The sequence below is a fragment of the Perognathus longimembris genome, chromosome 7 (genome assembly GCF_023159225.1).
Source record: "Perognathus longimembris pacificus isolate PPM17 chromosome 7, ASM2315922v1, whole genome shotgun sequence".
Taxonomy (NCBI): Eukaryota; Metazoa; Chordata; class Mammalia; order Rodentia; family Heteromyidae; genus Perognathus; species Perognathus longimembris.
The window spans coordinates 29673974-29692347 of NC_063167.1; the positions used below are offsets into that span (position 1 = coordinate 29673974).

General features: G+C 51.3%; 1 protein-coding gene across 1 annotated transcript; it reads right to left on the reverse strand.

Annotated features, from left to right (window-relative positions):
• Nucleotides 1-302: 302 nt before the first annotated feature.
• Nucleotides 303-17633, reverse strand: Ptch2 (patched 2). The gene is made up of 22 exons (XM_048351156.1): nucleotides 17265-17633; nucleotides 16625-16817; nucleotides 11826-12015; nucleotides 11653-11722; nucleotides 11429-11520; nucleotides 10538-10733; nucleotides 8615-8736; nucleotides 8322-8469; nucleotides 8105-8236; nucleotides 7859-8014; nucleotides 7682-7774; nucleotides 6945-7070; nucleotides 6729-6847; nucleotides 6273-6621; nucleotides 5839-6151; nucleotides 5596-5738; nucleotides 5331-5511; nucleotides 4938-5218; nucleotides 4686-4823; nucleotides 1297-1439; nucleotides 1116-1215; nucleotides 303-747 (listed from the first exon to the last, which is right to left on the reverse strand). The coding sequence occupies exons 1-22, from the start codon at nucleotides 17337-17339 to the stop codon at nucleotides 508-510; spliced, it is 3600 nt and encodes a 1199-aa protein (XP_048207113.1). The 5' UTR covers nucleotides 17340-17633; the 3' UTR covers nucleotides 303-507.
• Between the last annotated feature and the right edge of the window lie 741 nt (nucleotides 17634-18374).

The following is an 18374-nucleotide window of genomic DNA, read 5'->3' on the forward strand; positions in this document are numbered from 1 at the left end:
ACGTTCGTATAGAATATATTTCTTTTAAAAAATAAAACTTTCAGCAGAGCAAACATCTATATATACTACAAAAATAAACATCTTCATATAAATAATTTATAAGAGGTGGTCGGGGATATAGAGGGCCTCCCCAGTCACCAAGCGGTGACAGGCCAGGACGGTGTGCCACAAAGCCCCTCTGCTGGCTAGGTGACAATGTGAGACAGGAGGGCAACAGGGCGGCCCTGCAGCCTGAAGTGCCCCCTTCCATCCCCACCTGGACCGACATGGGCACTCAGGGTCCCCTCCCCCCCCCCCCCCCGTGCCAGGATGCTCTCAATCTGGGGGTGGTTGTCTGCCATCAGCATGGTCTGATGTCTAAGACAGGGGAGAGGATGGATGCAAAGAGCTGCAGCAGGCCCTCCACGGGTCCATCCTGCATTCTCTGCTCCACCATTGCTTTCCAGTGACTTCATGTGGTCCAAGCACAGTCTCCTTGCGTTGGCTGTTTCTTCACTCAGTGGTTGGCTATGATCCTCTAGAACTGGAGTTGCTAGAGCCACTGGCAGCTGGGGACCATGTGGGCTCGTCAGAGGCTGGGTGGATGTAGGCACCAGGTAGAGGGGGTGGGTGGAGAGCCACGGTCATGGAGGTAGTCACTCTGGCAAAGTTCTGGCGGAGGGTGGGGGATGCCCCCCACCCAAGTCTGCCTCCCCGTGGAGTTGCAGGGCCCAGGACCCTTGGGCTCTCCTTGTATATCTGGACCACCTGGGGGAAGACAGAGGTCCCAGTGAGGCTAGGGGCTACTAGAGCTGCACTATCTTTCAGCACCTCCCCCATGGTTATTGCCATGAATATTGGTAAGCTGAGATCTTGGTTGGTCTCTAGCAGGGTAGGAGAGAGAATGCAACAAGATGTCAATGCCTGGGCAAACCCTACATCTTGCTGAGTCCTGAAAGGCTAAAGTAGGTTCCACAGAAGGCTGAGGGGCAGATGTATGATATCTTGGGAAAGGACCTTATATGCCAAGTCCTGCCTGTTGGCTATTGAGGGCGTTTACTAATGGCTCTGCCCTATCTCTGGCTTGTCCCCACCCAGTCCATGGGAGCCAAAGGAACAAAAGGAGGTGTGGTTACCTCTGGTGGGGGCCCCAGAATGGAAAGCAGCACAGGCAGCAGCATGAGTCCATGGAGGAGGCCCAAGAGTGTGAGGGCGGTTAGCACCAGGAAGAAGTACCTGGGAGGTTGTGGGGTGTCAGGCTGGGCAGGCCCCGAGGCCAGCGGGGCAGGTCCACTGCCTCCTCCAACCCCTTCATACCTTACAATGAAGTCAAAGTTGGAGCCAGCAAGCATGAGCAGGCCCAGCAAAGTGGAGACGGCTCCATCAGTCACAGGGGCAAATGTGTGCTCCAGGGCTCGGGTAGCCCGAAGGTTCCGGCTGCCCTGCATGGTCAGGAAGCCCTGGAGGAAGACAGTGGCCTGAGCGCTCCTTCCCTGACAATCATGGCCAGCTCAGCCATGTTCTGCCAGGGCAGCCATGCTTGGCCCATGGAAGCCCAAGTGAATCAAGTTCCTGGAATTGTCTGGAGGATATCCACTTAGGTGACATGATAGTGCTATCTGGTGACATAGAAAGATGTCCAGAAGAGACTAGGAAAACTATAACCTACTGCTGGTATTATCATCTATGGTTGCTTTTATGGCATATGGCAGAATTTTTTAACAGAGACTGTATGGCTTGCTAAGCTGAAATAGTTACCACCTGCTCCATTACAGAAAGAAAAAGTACAAACTCCTGGTGTAGAAAGATGGACATCAAGGTATTAGTCACTTCTCAGCTGGCATTTCAGAGAATTTTTAATGTTTTTGTTTGTTTTGTGCCAGTCCTGGGGCTTGAACTCAGGGTCTTAGCACTGTCCCTGGCTTCTTTCTTTGCTCAAAGCTAGTACTCTACTACTTGAGCCACAGCACCACTTCTGGCTTTTTTTTTTTTTTTTTTTTTGGCCAGTCCTGGGCCTTGGACTCAGGGCCTGAGCACTGTCCCTGGCTTCTTCCCGCTCAAGGCTAGCACTCCGCCACTTGAGCCACTTGAGCCACAGCGCCCCTTCTGGACGTTTTCTGTATATGTGGTGCTGGGGAATAGAACCTAGGGCCTCGTGTATCCGAGGCAGGCACTCTTGCCACTAGGCTATATCCCCAGCCCCTTGGCTTTTTTTTTTTTTTTTTTTTTTGCCAGTCCTGGGCCTTGGACTCAGGGCCTGAGCACTGTCCCTGGCTTCCTTTTTGCTCAAGGCTAGCACTCTGCCACTTGAGCCACAGCGCCACTTCTGGCCGTTTTCTGTATATGTGGTGCTGGGGAATCGAACCCAGGGCCTCATGTATACGAGGCAAGCTCTTTCGCCACTAGGCCATATCCCCAGCCCAGCCCCTTGGCTTTTTTTTATATATGTGGTGCTGAGGAATCCAACCCAGGGCTTCATGTATATGAGGCGAGCACTTTACCACTAGGCCATACTCCCAGCCCTAATCTGTTTTTGTTTTGATTTTGTTTTGTTCTGATTTTTGCATGCTATGATCAAACCCAAGGCCTTGTCCTGCCAGGCAAATACTCTATCACTGGGCCCATACCCCAACTTTTGTGCGTGTGTGCTGGTTCTGGAGCTTGAACTCAGGACAAGGGCACTGTTCCTTGAGGCTTTTTTTTTTTTTTTTTTTTTTTTTAATCAAGGCTAGTGTTCCAGCTCTTGAGCTTCTGCTCAACTTCAGCTATTTGCTGGTTACTTGAAGATAAGTTTCATGGATTTTCTTGGTGGGGCTGGCTTTGAACAGCAGTACTACGATCTCAGCATCCTGAGTAGCTAGGATTATAGGTTCCTGGCTTCTTCTGCTTATTTTATTCAAGGAGTATATCTATTTTTTTGCGGTGGGGGGGTTGTCAGTCATGGGTATTGAACTCTGGGCCTGGGCACTGTCCCTAGCTTCTCTTTGCTCAAGGCTAGCACTCTGCCACTTGAGCCACAGCGCCACTTCTGGCTGTTTTCTATATATGTGGTGCTGGGGAATCAAACCCAGGTCTTCATATATACAAGGCAAGCACTCTTGCCACTAGGCCATATTCCCAGCCCCTGTCCCTGAGTTCTTCAGCTCAAGGCTAGCGCTTTATCACTTTGAGCCACAGCACCACTTCCTGTTTTCTGGTGGTTAATTGGAGATAAAAGTCTCACAGACTTTCTTGTCCTGGCTGGCTTTGAACCATGATTCTCAGATCTCAGCCTCCTAAGTAGGTGGGATTATAGGTGTGAGCCACAGGTATCTGGCTTCAAGGAATATATCTTGTTCTGCTATTATAGAGTTGGATGTTGGAGATGAAGAGATGTTGGTTGGGCCTAGCCACGTTTATGTTGGTGACTGCAGCTGGTCTGTGTGCCCCTTCACCTGCCAGAGAACGTGTTGTTTGGGAGAGGTCTGTGCCCTCCTCATTCTATATTCTCAATTGTAGTAGCATTCTTCCTCCATACACACACTGCCATGCTGCTACTATCTCTTTTCTTGATCTCTTTCACAGGAAGATTGTCCAAGAGGAAGATTGTTCCTGGAGATGAGAATGTAGCTCAATGGTAGAGTACTTTAGTAAGTATGTATGAGGCCCTGGGTTTGACCTCTAGCACTGCCATGAAGAATAAAAGACTTGAAGCCAGGTGCCTGTAATCCTAGCTACTCAGGAGGCTGAGATCTGAGGACTGCTGTTTGGAGCTGGCCTGGGAAGGAAAGTCCATGAGACTCTTTTTTTTTGGCCAGTTCTGGGGCTTGGACTCAGGGCCTGAGTACTGTCCCTGGCTTCTTTTTGCTCAAGGCTAGTACTCTGCCACTTGAGCCACAGCGCCACTTCTGGCCATTTTCTGCATATGTGGTGCTGGGGAATTGAACCTAGGGCCTCATGTATATGAGACAAGCACTCTTGCCACTAGGCCATATCCCCAGCCCATCCATGAGACTCTTATCTCCATTTAACCACAAAGAGCTGGAAGTAGAGCTATGGCTCAAGTGGTAAAATGCTATCCCAGAGCACAAAAGCTCAGGGACAGCATATAGACCCTGAGTTCAAGGCCCAGGAACAGCAAAAAAGAAAAAAAGAAGGGCTGGGAATGTGGCCTTGTGGTAGAGTGCTTGCCTCACTACAAGAAGCCCTGGGTTTGATTCCTCAGCATCACAAAACCAGAAGTGGAGCTGTGGCTCAAGTGATGGAGTGCTAGCCTTGAGCAAAAAGAAGCCAGGGACAGTGCTCTGGCCCTGAGTTCAAGCCCCAGGACTGGCAAAATAATAATAATAAAAAGAAAAAAGAAAGGAAAAAGTAAGGAAAAAAGAATCACCGGGTCCTATTTTCCAACCTTTAATTTTCTCACTAACTCACTGTAGACAGACAGGCCTCTGTATCTTTTCTCTACTGAAATGGCTGACTGCTTGTTGGCTTATTTATTGTCTATCTCTACCACCTAGAATTCCTATATTTTTCCCCCAGTGCTGAGAATCCAATCAGGGCCTTGTCTATGGCTAGGCAAGCACATTACTACTGAGTTACATATTCCCAACATATCAACATCGTCAACATATTCCCAACTGTTAAGTAATCCCTAGGGCGCAGAAGTGCTTGAGCCACATTTGTTGAGAACTCAGCTGCCCTGTCCCTCCCCTGAGGCCTGCGCTTACCAGAGCCACGTGGACTGTGAACTCGACGCCAATGCCTACAGAGGCCACGAGGATCACCACGGGGATGGCGCTCAACTTGATACCCAGGAAACCCATGATTCCAAAGAGCTCCACGGTCATCATCGCCAGGACCAGCACCTGAGGAGGGCAGGGTTCACCTAGGGCTCCTGTCAGTAGGGGTGCTGGACTGGTTAGGGTAGGGTTGAAGGGGGCACACTGGGTCTCTGAAACTTCACCCCTGCAAGTACTCACTATGAGGCCAGCCATCCATGGGTTGAGTAGCAGCAGGGCACAGACCAGGAAGGTACACACCAGCAGGATGCAGATGGCCAGCAGGAAGCAGCGTCGCAGGCCCAGATACTGCTCCCAGAAGAGGAAGGGGGAGCCACTGGGGTAGGCGTGCACCCCTGCCCGGCCTGCCTCTGCACAAGCTGCCCGGGCCCCCTCAATGGCCTCCACAAAGTCCGCAGTCTTCTGGAGGCCATGCAGCAGGAAGGGGAACTGGGCAAACTCCAGGGGCTGGGCAGCTGGGACTGTGAAGGGCAGGAGAGAGTGGGCAGAGGGAGGCAGACAGTGAGCACAGGAATAGTGGTCTGTGGGGGCTGGGGCTAAGGTTCTAGGTGGAGCTCCACCCCCAGGACTCACTGCGCAGATTCTCCCCAGTGGTGTCATATTTGTCGTGGAGCCATTCTGGAGGTGGGGGGTAGAAGTTGGCTTGGGAGGCTGCCAGACCCAGGGGGTCACTGCTCACCCACACTGTTAGCCCCACGTAGAAGAACTCTGGTGGAATCAGTCCCTCCTCATCTACCAGCTTTCTTGTGGTCAGCTGCAGAGGCAAAGACGGCTGAAGGTCTGGACCCCGAGGTCTAGAGTCGCCTTCACCCTCTGAATGTGCTAATCCTCTCCAAACCTGGCTAAAATCCAGGGGCTCCTGGGCATTTCCGGTCTGTATGAGCAGCTTGTAGGCCAGTGCCCCATCCTCTGAGCCGTTTCGGTAGGAATGATGGGTAATGCGCCCAGAAGCCCAGTCCTGGTCAAATGCAGCCTGGATTCCTGGGGGAACACAGAGTAGGCCACAGTTGGCCCATGGCTCTGCAAGGCTCCTCCCTGCAGCTGCCACCCTCCCCTCTCTGCCCACCTCCTGGCCTCTCACCCTGCAGCCAGTCGCGGTAGTAGTGCAGCCAGGTACGGGGCGCCTGGGTGGCAGGAGGGGGCAGCACAGCCTTGAGGGAACTGAAGCGCTGGTGCAGATCAAAGAGGGCACGTTGGGAGTGGGCGTAGTCAAAGCCACCCTGGGTCACCAGGGCTACCTCATACAGGGAGAAGTACCTGAGCTGAGCACTCAGGAAGGCGTGTTCCTTGGTGCCTCGAGGTACAACATCTGTCAGGGACAGCCCGTCCTGCACCAAGGTGGCTCCGTAGAGGCTCAGGCCCAGAAGAGCTCCAAAGAACACCAGCACCATAGCCTGTGAGAAATGGCCACTGAGCCAGAGGCACAAGGATGCCCTCCGGCCTTTGAGTGGTAGGCTAGGCCCACTGCCCTTCTTGGGGCCCATGGGTACCGAGCTTCTGTTTCGCTACACTTACCTTGGCTTGTGACTGGAGAAGCAAGGGAGCAAACTGATAGCGGGCAAAATGGGCAAGATTCCAGCGGGCACAGGGCAGGGACTTGCAGGCTGCCCTAGGCCTTGTTCTCTCCTCTTGGCCCAGAAGATCCCGTGTAGACCCTCCAGGGCTGAAAAGCTCAGAGCTCAGTGGGTCAGAAGGTGCCGGTACCAGGTGGGCTTGAGGAGGCAGAATGGTGACCACATGCTGGCTGCTGGCTTCACAGTGTGTGAATGCTTGCACCGTGGTCGTCAGGTGGGTGATGCCCACAGAGACTGTCCTCTCGCCCAGCTCCTGGGGTAGAATCTGAATCATACGAGCAGAGCAGGGGCTGGAAGAGGCAGAGACAGCGGATGGCAGGTGTGTGCATGGATCTGCTGGCGGGGGGACATGCCATGGTGGGGTTGAGGGAGGAAAGGGGTGATGTGGGAATAGTACCTAGAGAAGCAGCAGAGCACATCCAGGCGCTGGCAGTGGCGTCGGCGCAGGTCTAGGCTGAGGACCGCTGGGAAGACAAGCATCACGGCCACAAAGCTACAGCCAACCACTATGGCTGCCTGGGAAGGAGATGGGGGGCGTGGCACAAAGGCTGGATGAAGTATTCCCCTCGCTCCATGCCCACCCCAGCCCACCTGTCTGTTCTTGAGGCCTCACCTGCAGGGAGAAGGCGCGCAGGGCAGGGATGGGAACCAGGGCAGCCATGAAGAAGGCAACCATGTTGTTGATAGACGTGAGTGTAACACTGGTGCCTGTGCGCTGCAGGCACTCGCCCAGGCGCTCCTGCCAGGACAGAGCAGGGACAAGCCGCTGGGTCACTGGGGAGGAGGATGGTGGGTCTTCAAGGCAGAGCAAAAGGGAAGCCTCAGGAACTTAGGGAAGGGAGAGGTGGGACAACAATACCACAGCAGCTATAAATGAGTACTGTGAGGTCAGGGGCTGTGCTAAGCACTTAGCTTAACTCACTGAACTGCACAGCAACCCTTAGGGAACAAGCACTATCCTTATCATTAATAGATGAGGAGACTGAGATATAAAGAGGTTAGGGAACCAAGGAGCCCAAGTTCACTTAAAACAAGTTTTGGTTGTTTTTTTTTTGTGCCAGTACTAGGGTTTGAATTCAGAGCCTGGCCATGGTTCCTTAGCTTTTTCACTCAAGGCTGGTGCTCTACTACTTGAGCCATAGCTCCACTTCTGGCCTTTTGGTGGTTAATTGAAGATAGGAGTCTTAAGGATTTTCTTTCTGGGTTGGCTTCCAACTTCAATCCTCTGATCTCAGCCTCCTGAGTAGCTAGGATAACAGATGTGGGCCACTAGCACCTGGCTTCCAAGGTGGTTTTAACCACGAGGCTAAACTACCTCAGATGAACTGGGCTGGAACGGGGCCTCTTTACCTGGAGAGGGGTGCCAGGTGGAGCCTCTGTGAATGCATGTGCCAGCAGGAATACGTCATCCACTCCAATGCCCAGAGCTAAGAAGGGTAGCACCTGCAGAGGTAGAGCGGTGTCAGCCTGGAGGAGCTGTGCGGTCTGATGATAGTCCCCAAAGTCTGCCTGGAAGTCCTGCTTTACCTGAGTAGTGGCAGCATTGAAGGTGATGCCGAGCAGGGCACAGAGCCCGAGGCCGGAAGCCACTGCCAGGGCCACCACCAACACCCCAGCCAGGCCCACCGCACCCTGGGACTGGGCACAGTCCCACCGTAGCATGGTCACACAGGCATAGGCCAGCTGTGGGCAGGGAAGGGCACAGTGTTAGACTGGGGCTCTCAGGGTGGGTAAAGGGCACAGACAGGACAAGATGCCAGGTGCAGGACCCACCATGAGCAGATAGCCTCCTGCCACACGAGCAGCACTGACTTCAGAGAACGTGTGCAGGATGTCATCCAGGGTGGTGGAGGAGAAGGCGTGGATCTGTTGGGAAGCATTCTCAGGAAGGGCTTCCTGGGCCAGCTGCGAAGACAGGGTGGATTTGAGGGGGGTGGGCAGAGAGGGTGGCCTTGGGCACTCTTCCTTGTCTTCGTCCACACTGACTGACCTGTACAAAGCGCCGCTGCCAGGCCTGCAGCACAGTGCTGGCCTGCTCCTCACTCCAGCCAATGTCGTGCGTCTGATAGTCACCACGGAAGTGCTCGTACAGCTGGCGGGGACTCATCAGCAGGAAGGTGCTCTGCAGGGCCTCTGCCCTGGGGGAGGTATGGGGAGGTGAGTGACAGGGTGACAAAGAGTCAGAGCTGGCCCAGCCCCCCAGGGAGGGTTTGCAGAGACCTGCATTAGGGTGTGGATTCCCACCTGTGGCATCCCCTTGCCAACTCTCAGGGGAGGCCCTACCTCAGCAGCCGTCCTTGAAGGTCTCTGGCCATGCCTCCCAACAGCAACTCTTCCTGCCAGTGCATAAATTTGTGGGAGAAGCCATGACAGCCCCCACTCAGCTCCTGGGCCACATCGGGAGCCTGGAGGCAGACAGGAGAGGGTTTTTTTGTTTTGTTTTGTTTTTTAAATCTGTGATAGAAACAAGTTTATTCAGGTCACGGGTATAGAGCTAGGAGAGCATCAGGCAGGTGTCTGTTGGACTCGGGCAAGGGCCTTTCATTACATCACACATGGCAGAAGTGTGTGCAAGAGCAAAAGAGAGAAACAGGGAGAGGGAGAGGGAGAGAAAAAGAGAAGGTGGGAGAGGGGTAGCATGGCAAGAAAGACATCTAGAGATTCAAGGATCAAGCTTACTTGTATTCAGGGGTCAGGCTTACAACTGACAGAGGTCCCATAGAACTACAGTAATTCCTTCCAAGGGCAGAGCCCCAATGACCTAACCACTTCCTGAAACTCCACCACCTTTGTTTTTTCCAGTACTAGGGGCTGAACCCAAAGTCTTACACATGTTGGTCAAGAACTTTACCACTTGAGTCATGGCCCTAAACTTTTGCTTTTATTTATTTTTGTTTTACAGATAGGGTCTCAATAACTTAGCCCAGGATGACCTCCAACTCAACAATTTGCCTACCTCTATCTTAGTAGCTGGAATTAGTAGGTGGCGCTATCCTACCTGGATCCTCTACTGCCTCTTAATATCGTCACATTACATCCAAGCTTCCAGCGTACGAACCCTGGAGGAACATACTCAGTGCACATCCAGATGATGCCAGAGAGCTTTGAAAGCCACATCTAGAAGGGAGCGCCGAGCTGAATGGAGCTGTCTGCCCTAGCATCCTAAGGGCAACCTACTTGGATGTATTTATCTGCTCTGAATCTCATCCAATAGCTTTGCGAGGGCTGAAAGCAGTAGTCAGGTTTTCACATTGGCTTTCTATCAGAGAATCATGAGAGATGAACAGAAAGTCAGTCAGAAAACATTTGACAGAACTGGGATTCAAATCCACAGTAGTGCTACCTGGAGACATGTGCCCAGCCCTCCAAGTGCCAGGTGCCTGCTTAGCACATAAGGACATAATCTCCTCTAGGAGAGGGGTTTTGTACTCAAGACTCTGGCTGTGGAAAACAGGTGTCCATGGGCTTGTGCCTATAGAAACCAGGCCTGCCACAGACATCAGTAGGCCTTAAGTATAGATGGCTGTTCTGAGCCTCTGACTTGCTCTGTAGAATAAACAGGGAGTATGCTGCAGACAGAAAGCTACGGAGGGAGCAGGGCCTGGGAGAAGCTAGTGTAACTATAGTGGGGACAGGACAATGTACCTAACCCAAAGTCATGTAGGTATGTGAGATACTAGGTGTGATATTAATGTATTCATGGTACCTCTGTGTGTGTATGCGCATGTGCCAGTCTTGGGGGGCTTGAACTCAGGGCCTGGGCCCTGTCCCTGAGCCTTTTTGTGCTTAAAGCTAGTGCTCTACCATGTGAGGCACAGCGTCACTTCCGGCCTTTTCTGAGTAGTTTATTGGAGATGAGGGTCTCATGGACTTTCCTGTCTGGGCTGGCTCAGACAGGATCCTCAATTTTCAGCCACCTAAATAGCTATGATTACAAGCATGTGCCACCATTGCCTGACTCACGGTAAGCTATTTTGTTTCCCTGAATAGTCTATTTTGATAAAGTCTAGCTTTAGGATAGAAAAGGAAAAAGAGATCCATCTGTCACTTGACAGTTCCTTAGGAGAAATGAATGGGGGATGACTTAGAACATTCACAGGGTGGCCATAGCCAGGAAATGATGGTCAGAGCAGTGAGTGTGCTCTCAGAACAGAGGAACAAGTAAGGAGGAAAGGGAGAAGAGAAACAGGTCTGGCTGGAACTCACCTGTCTGCTGAGATGGTTGGGGGCACTAGGTGGGCAGTGGGCATCCGTGGGGTCCAGACAGGGCCGTCCCACATAGGCCTGGCCCACTTGTGCCTTGTCTAGTAGTTCCCGGAAGCCCTCAAGGGAGGCAAAGGGGCCTAGCTCCTCTAGCAGCTGTTCAGGATCCAAATTGGTCCACTGGATGTCAGGCCGGCCCCTGGGGGAAGGCCCATGGTTAGTGGGGGCCAATGATTCAATATGTATCATTCAAACAGCTGCTCTGGAAGAAATGCTGCACCACCCTCTCCTGGTATACAAGGTTCAGCTCCTCAGAGTTGCCATGCCGTACCAGCCCACCAGGTTGCAGTAGTGAGCTGTGGATGGGTACCAGGGACTGAGACAGAGGTCAGGACAAACGATCTTAATACACGGAAATACCCAGAAAAATCCCGCTGAGTGTGAACCAAGCTGTGCATCCTTGGTAATGAATTTTTATCATGTTCACCCTTAACATTACTCTACACTTGCTTCTAGCATATTACCAGATAGGTTATCTTTCTGGCTTAGGCAATAGTTTAGCTGAAATCTAGCTAATTCCTCTCAGGCGGGTCTCTTTTGGGGGACCTTTTTTCCTTTGCTGAGATCTATACATTCTGTTTTGTCTAAATGAGACAGGTCTTCCTTTCCTTCAGGGGTAAGAAGGGAGATGTGACAACCTTGATCAGCTCAGACTTTGACTCTGGCCTGGGAGGTAAGATTCAGCACATACTCCCCCACCCCGCCCCACTTTGTTAGACTGTTCATTAGTCAACATAGTTTTCATTATCTTCTTCGCTCCCACCATCCTTTCTGTGTGGAAGTCCCTGGCAGGAGATGAAGTGGGGACCCAAGAGCAGCTATGGCAGCACTCACGGCAAGTAGGCAGAGCCTCCTTGGAGTTTGGCTCCCTCCCAGAAGCAGTCAAGTGGGGTGAGGATCACACATGGAAATAGCTTCTCAATCATCTGTCAAGGACACAGGGACACCTCGATAATCCTCCTCTCAGTCACAGCCCCACCCCGAGGAGTCTCTGGGGTGAGGTCCTGCCCCTTGCTAGTTCCCCCTACCTCGGCTCCCAGACAGCTCGAGCTACTCACCCTCTCAATCATCCCATTTTCAATAAGGGGAACTCCAGATTTGTAGCAGATTTTGTTCAGATCCCAGGACCTGAAAAGAGGTACAGATGATCTGAGCAGAAGAGGAGATGGCTACTCCAGAACTCCCACAGCAGGCGTCACCCTCAGCTGAGCAGGGTCTCAGCCAGACTCACTTTCCATAGAGTGACACTTGCACTTTACTGGCAGTGAGGGCTGCCTGGAGGTGGAGGCCAAGCGCTTCAGGCGTGAGGATATTCTCTCCCTCCTGGCGAGCAGTCTGAATCAACATCTGGGAGGTGTATGCGGCCTCCTCCCCCAGTTTCTCCTTGGTGTAATGCAGCTCCTGGCTTACCCGGCTGCCCACTGCCAGAGTAAAGAGAGAAAGCTGGGGATAAGGGTCCATGGGGGGGGGGGGGGATCAAAATTCTGGCGGTAGGTGGAATCCTAGCCTTGAGGGCTCCCAGGACAAGCAGTGCTGCTGAGAGGAGGCACTGCCTGCTCCCGGCCAGCCTTGCCATGCCCAGGCGCATGCCTAAGCTCTTGCCCCTCTTCTCAGAATCCGGAGCTCTGCCAAGAAAGTGGAAAAGTATCAGTTGCTCGGTTCTTTTTTTTTTTTTTTTTTTTGGCCAGTCCTGGGGCTTGGACTCAGGGCCTGAACACTGTCCCTGGCATCTTCTTGCTCAAGGCTAGCACTCTGCCACTTGAGCCACAGCACCACTTCTGGCCATTTTCTGTATATGTGGTGCTGGGGAATCGAACCTAGGGCCTCATGTATACGAGGCAAGCACTCTAGCCACTAGGCCATATCCCCAGCCTAGGTTCTTATGTGCGTAGAATTTAGGCATGAATCAGGTCGGTTGGATATGGGGGCAAAAATTGTTTGTGTGTGTGTGTGTGTGTGTGTGTGTGTGTGCACACACCAGTACTGAGAGAACAGGGAGAAAAAGAACAAGGAAAGAGGAACATCAAAACCAACACATTTGCCAGGAGCTGATGGCTCACGCCTATAATCCTAGCTACTTAGGAGGCTGAGATTTGAGGATCATGGTTCAAAGTCAGCCCAAACAGGAAAGTCTGTGAGACACTTATCTTTTCATTCAGAAAAAGCCAGAAATGGCACTGTGGCTCAAGTGGTAGAACTTTAGCCTTGAGCACAAAGAGGCTCAGGGACAATGCCCAGGCCCTGAGTTCAAGTACTAGGACTGGTAAAACCGAAACAAAACACATTTGTTAATTTTTTAACCTTTACAAAAGGGAAAATACATGTTTGTCTAATAAATATAAATCAAGTTCAACCCTCAGTACTGCATGAGAGAGAGAGAGAAAGAGAGAGACTAAAAGGGAAAATATAACTGATTAACCAACATGGGAAAAGAATCTACCTTATAGCCAATTCTATAACCATGCATTAAAGTAGCAATGAGTTACTATCTACCTTTCTTTCTTTCTTCATCAGTCATGGGGCTTGAACTCAGGGTCTAGGCACTGTCCCTGAGCTTTTTCGCTCAAGGCTAGTGCTCTGCAAGTTTGAGCCATAGCACCACTTCTGGTTTTCTGGTAGTTAATTGGAGATAAGAGTCTCATGGACTTTCTTGCCTGGGCTGGCTTCAAACTTTGGTCCTCAGATCTCATCCTCTTGAGTAGCTATCTTAACAGGCATGAGCTACCAGAGCCTGGATTCCCTGCCTTCTAAATAGAATGGCTGTATATTCCTTATTTTTAGGAATACCCCAATTCCAGACTGTTTCCATCACAGATCTAGTCAATACTCACTGGACTAAATGAGAGATTTTTATTCTACTTCTGAGCCGTTTAGCTCTAAAGCTGACCAGTATTGAGAGTAGAGCTCAGCACTGGAGTGCCTGATAGCATAATGAGCCACTGGGTTTGATCTCTCACACAGGGGCCGGGGCTCAGGGAAGTGGATCAGGAAAAGTAAACAAATCACATTCCAAGTCCCACCATGGCAAAGCTGGAGAGGCCCTTAAACTCTGGCTGAGAACTTTGATAGCCAATATCCTGCTTCTTCCTCAACTTTCTTTCTTCCTTTTCTTTTTTTTTTCAGTTGTGGGGCTTGAACTCAGGGCCTGGGCACTGTCTCAGAGCCTCTTTGTGTTCAAGTCTAGTGCTCTACCACTTTGAGCCACAGCACCATTTCTGGTTTTTGAGTGGTTAATTGGAGACAACAGTCTCTCAGGAACTTTTCTGCTGGGGCTGGCTTCGAACTGTGATCCTCAAATCTCAGCCTCCTGAGTAGCTAGGATTATAGGCCTAAGCCATCTGCACCCAGCTCTTCTTCTACTTTCTGACATTCATTCTTCAACTTGGCCAGCTTCTTGATGCTTAGGACATTGAATGATAAACCTTAAGTATAGAAACGGCTCCACTGCTTGTGTACGGATACATGCCTGTAATACCAGTACATAGGCGGATCATGAGTTCAAGACCAGCCTGGGCTGCATATCAAAACCCTTCTCAAACAAACTAATTAACTAACCACTGCCTTTAAGTCACCCTCAACCAATGCAGGACAGAGCAATATTCTGAAATAAAGTAAAAAAAAAAGCCCAGGAATCCTACACCCTCCTCTAAGCAGCAAAAAGTTGTTGATGACTAGTCCTTCCTGCACTGGAGGCCTGTGGCAAGAATGAGGAAACAGAGGTTCAAGCAGTGTTTGGCTGGGGAAGATCTGGGGAATGGAGAAGAGGAAGAGAAGGGAGGAATGGAGACTACCTCAGTGGTGGTAAGAAATTTAAAAGTCATTTGGGACCACCCAGGCAGCAGTGGTGTGGGTGTGGGTATGCATGTGTGCATGTATGCACATGTGTGTCAGGCAGGGAGGAACATCTGCTGTGGACCCTAGGGCTGGCCTGGAGTATGAATGTTTGAGAGTCTGCAGAAGGCTGGGGGTAGGGTGGGGATGGGGTGTGGATGCCTAACAGGCAGGCAGGCTCCCAGAAACATCTGTGCTAGATCCTGGAACTTACCAGCATTTGAAATAACTCAAGGGTGTGAGACTCCAACCTGGGTCTTGCCTTTGAATATGGGCCAAGATTGAGGGAAGTGGTGGGGAGGGCGAACCCACAAATGTGAATTTCTTGGGGAAGAACAAAACAGAGTTTTGATTCTGTTAAGTAACTACCAAATGAAACTGAGCCTCAGGAAAGTGGTTATGGTGAAATTATTAGGAAGAAAATTTTACCTAGTGCTTCCCATTAGGAAGTGAGGATTTGTTCTGAATTTGGCAATCTGTGGTGGGAGGGGGGGGGAGGGAGGGAGTGTGGTGGTGGGGGGTAGGTGAGGTGGTCTAGAGTGTCTTTACTTGATGGCTGCCTGAGGCCCAGGAGCATGATCCTGGCTCCGATGATTTATTCAATTTTCTCAGCCTCCCAGTCCCAACTTTTCTACTTCTTCCTTCCTTCTTTACTTTCATTCCTTCCCTCCCATCTTCCTTTATATCTTGTTTTTTTCCTGTGTGGCCAAGGCTAGCTTTGAATTCCTGGGCTTAAGTGAACTTCCTGCTTGAGAGCTGGGACTTTGAGTCCTAACTTTTTCTCATTTTCCTAGTGAGAAGTGATTTTTCCTTAGCTAGGCACTGGTGGCTCGTATCTGTAATCCTAGCTACTCAGGAGGTTTAGATCTGAGGATCGTGGTTTGAAGCCAGCCTGGGCAGGAAGGCCTGTGAAAGTTTCATCTCCATCTAACCACAAAAAGCCAGATGTGGCAGTGTGGCCTAACTGGTAGAGCACTAGCCTTGAGCAAAAGAGCTCAGGGTCAGTGCCTAGATCCTGAGTTCAAGCTGCAGGACTGTCACACACACACAAAACAATGACTCTTCTTGTATTTTCTTTCTTTTTTTTTTTATTTTTTGGCCAGTCCTAGGCCGTGGACTCAGGGCCTGAGCACTGTCCCTGGCTTCTTTTTTGCTCAAGGCTAACACTCTGCCAACTTGAGCCACAGCGCCACTTCTGGCCATTTTCTGTATATGTGGTGCTGAGGAATCGAACCCAGGGCCTCATGTATACGAGGCAAGCGCTCTTGCCACTAGGCCATATTCCTAGCCCTTCTTGTATTTTCTTTTTTCTTTCTTTCTTTTTTTTTTTTTTTTTTTTTGGGCCAGTCCTGGGGCTTGGACTCAGGGCCTGAGCACTGTCCCTGGCTTCTTTTTGCTCAAAGCTAGCACTCTGCCACTTAAGCCACAGCGCCACTTCTGGCCGTTTTCTGTATATGTGGTGCTGGGGAATCGAACCCAGGGCCTCATGTATACGAGGCAGGCACTCTTGCCACTAGGCCATATCCCCAGCCCTTCTTGTATTTTCTTACACAACATAATCATATTCTTCTCTGTATTACACTGTACTTTATAGTACATATTTTACTTTCCATGCTACTTTAAAGATGGGTCTTGTTTTAGTTGCCTTTGTAAACCTTGTTGATACAATAAAAAATACACACAGGGCTGGTTGCCTATGGTTCATGCCTATAATCCTAGCTTACGCAGCAAGCTGAGATCTGAAGACTGTGGTTCAAAGGCAGTCTGAGCAGGAAAGTCTATGAGACACTTATCTCCAATTAAGCACCCCAAAAAAAAAAAAAAAGCCAAAGTAGAGCTGTGGCTCAAGTGGTACAGTGTTTGCCTTGCACAAACAAACTCTAGGACAGTGCCCAGGTTCTGAGTTCAAGCTCCATGACTCACACACACACACACACACTCACTCTCACACACACACACGGTTGGGAATAAAAGCTAAACAAATGCACAGAATCACGGATAAGTATTCAATGTTCTATTCACAGTTGCTACCATCTGTAGGTGTACATTTATTGGTATGAGAGCCCAAGTGCACAGACTGTGGTCAGTAGATGCCCCATCTAGTTACTTGGCTAAGATTGCTTGCTACGGGCTCAGTGGCTAGCTCCTTATTTTGGGCTCAAAATATTCAAGCAGCTGTGTTCAGTGTGTATAACTCACCTTCTACCCAGAGTTCTTCCAGGTCAGTCTCAATAACAGCCACACGGAGACCCAGTGCCAGGGCCCCAAAGGCCAACAGTCCCAGGAAGAGCACTTTGCCACAGTGTCTCTGGATCCTGCAGCCCAGAGAGAAGAGCAGGCCCTGGAAGTAAGCACGAAGCCAGAGGGGAGCCTTCAGGCTCCCAGCTAGGATCTGGGATGGAAAAAGAAGGGTCAGCCAGGTGTCACTACAACACTGCATGAAATTCTTCCCTTCTATCCCTATGTACACCCTCTGCCAAGCCCTAGTCCCTTGACTTCTGGATGCAGGACAGTAAACACCTTCACATATAAGCCCAAACTGGGAAGACTGAACTCCTTTCCCTTGGTTCTGTTTTCTCTCTCTCTCTCTCTCTCTCTCTCTCTCTCTCTCTCTCTCTCTCCCCCCCCACACACACACACACATGTTGTCATGTGGCCACAGAGGTGAACCCACAGACACACTCCTTCTCACTGTCCAGATAACAGGGAAACACAGACACAACTTACACACCCATGCTAGCTCTCACTTGTCTTCATACACCCAGGGACACATGACAACACGCGCTGTAGACGCCCAAGTGTCAGATCTGGTCCCACGTATTCCGGCTTCTCTGCTCACCTGAGGTGCAACGGATCGAACTGGGGGTGTACGGCAGCATCGGGGCACTTCTTCCAGGGACGGTGGCCGAGCCATGCCGGCGGGGATGGGGGCCGCAGACGCCCCCGATGTGCGTTATCTGAGCGCTCCCATAGGCTAGCCCGGTCTCCCTGCGCACGCGCCCCGCACGGGATTCACCGGGGCTGCGAGCCACGGAGTCTTAGGTGAATCTTCGCAGCGCTGATTCGCAGCAGTGGTTCGAGAGGGCGAAGTGTCGGGCAAGCGGCCCGGGGCGCGGCGCCAAGGTTAGCTCTACCCCGTGCTCCGTGGACAGCAGCGACCAAAGTAGGCAGAACTGGAGTTGCAGAGACACACCTCGCAGCTCTGGGTGGCGACCACAGTGCCCGGGTGGTGGTTGGAGCCCCAGAAAAAGGGAGCTGGGGAGACGCCCTCCCATTGGCTGAGCCAGCTGCTAATTACCCGGAGCCGCGCAGCCGGATCCGCTGCTAGGTAACGGCGCCGCAGGGGGCGGGGCTGGAGACCACCCAGGCCGGGCCACCCGGGGCCTCGCCTCCCCCGCCTGCCTCCCGCCCACCCTCCGGGGCCCTCGGGGTGGGGAAGGAAGGGAGATTCCCGAGCCGCCTCGCGCGGGCCAAGCGTGAAGGCAGGATGCTGAGAAAGAGCGGCTGTTGGTCCCACTGGAGCCATACTTTCTACCCAACACATCCCAAACCCGAAGACTTCACTCTTCCTGACCTCCACTCCATATTTCCACAGGGGCAAGAGTCTTCTTTCTAAAATGCAAATGGGTGACAGCTCCAAAGAACTAGGTCCGCTGGAAAGCACAGGGCCCTGCAATTTCCTTTCCCATGTCTCACGCCCACCCAATCTTCCTTCCAGCCTCAGAGCCACGTGTAATTTCCTAAGCACTCCATCCAGTTCCTAGCATTTCTGCCTCTGTGGCGCTTTTATCTTGGCAGATAATCTTGGAAAACTGAATTGAATCAATCACTCCCTCTTTGAAGCATTCATTGATTCATACCTGCCTCCTGGCAGAGAACTACTTCTTTGTGGTCTTGATAACACTCACTTTATACACATATTATTGCATTGATGATGAAATAAGTTATC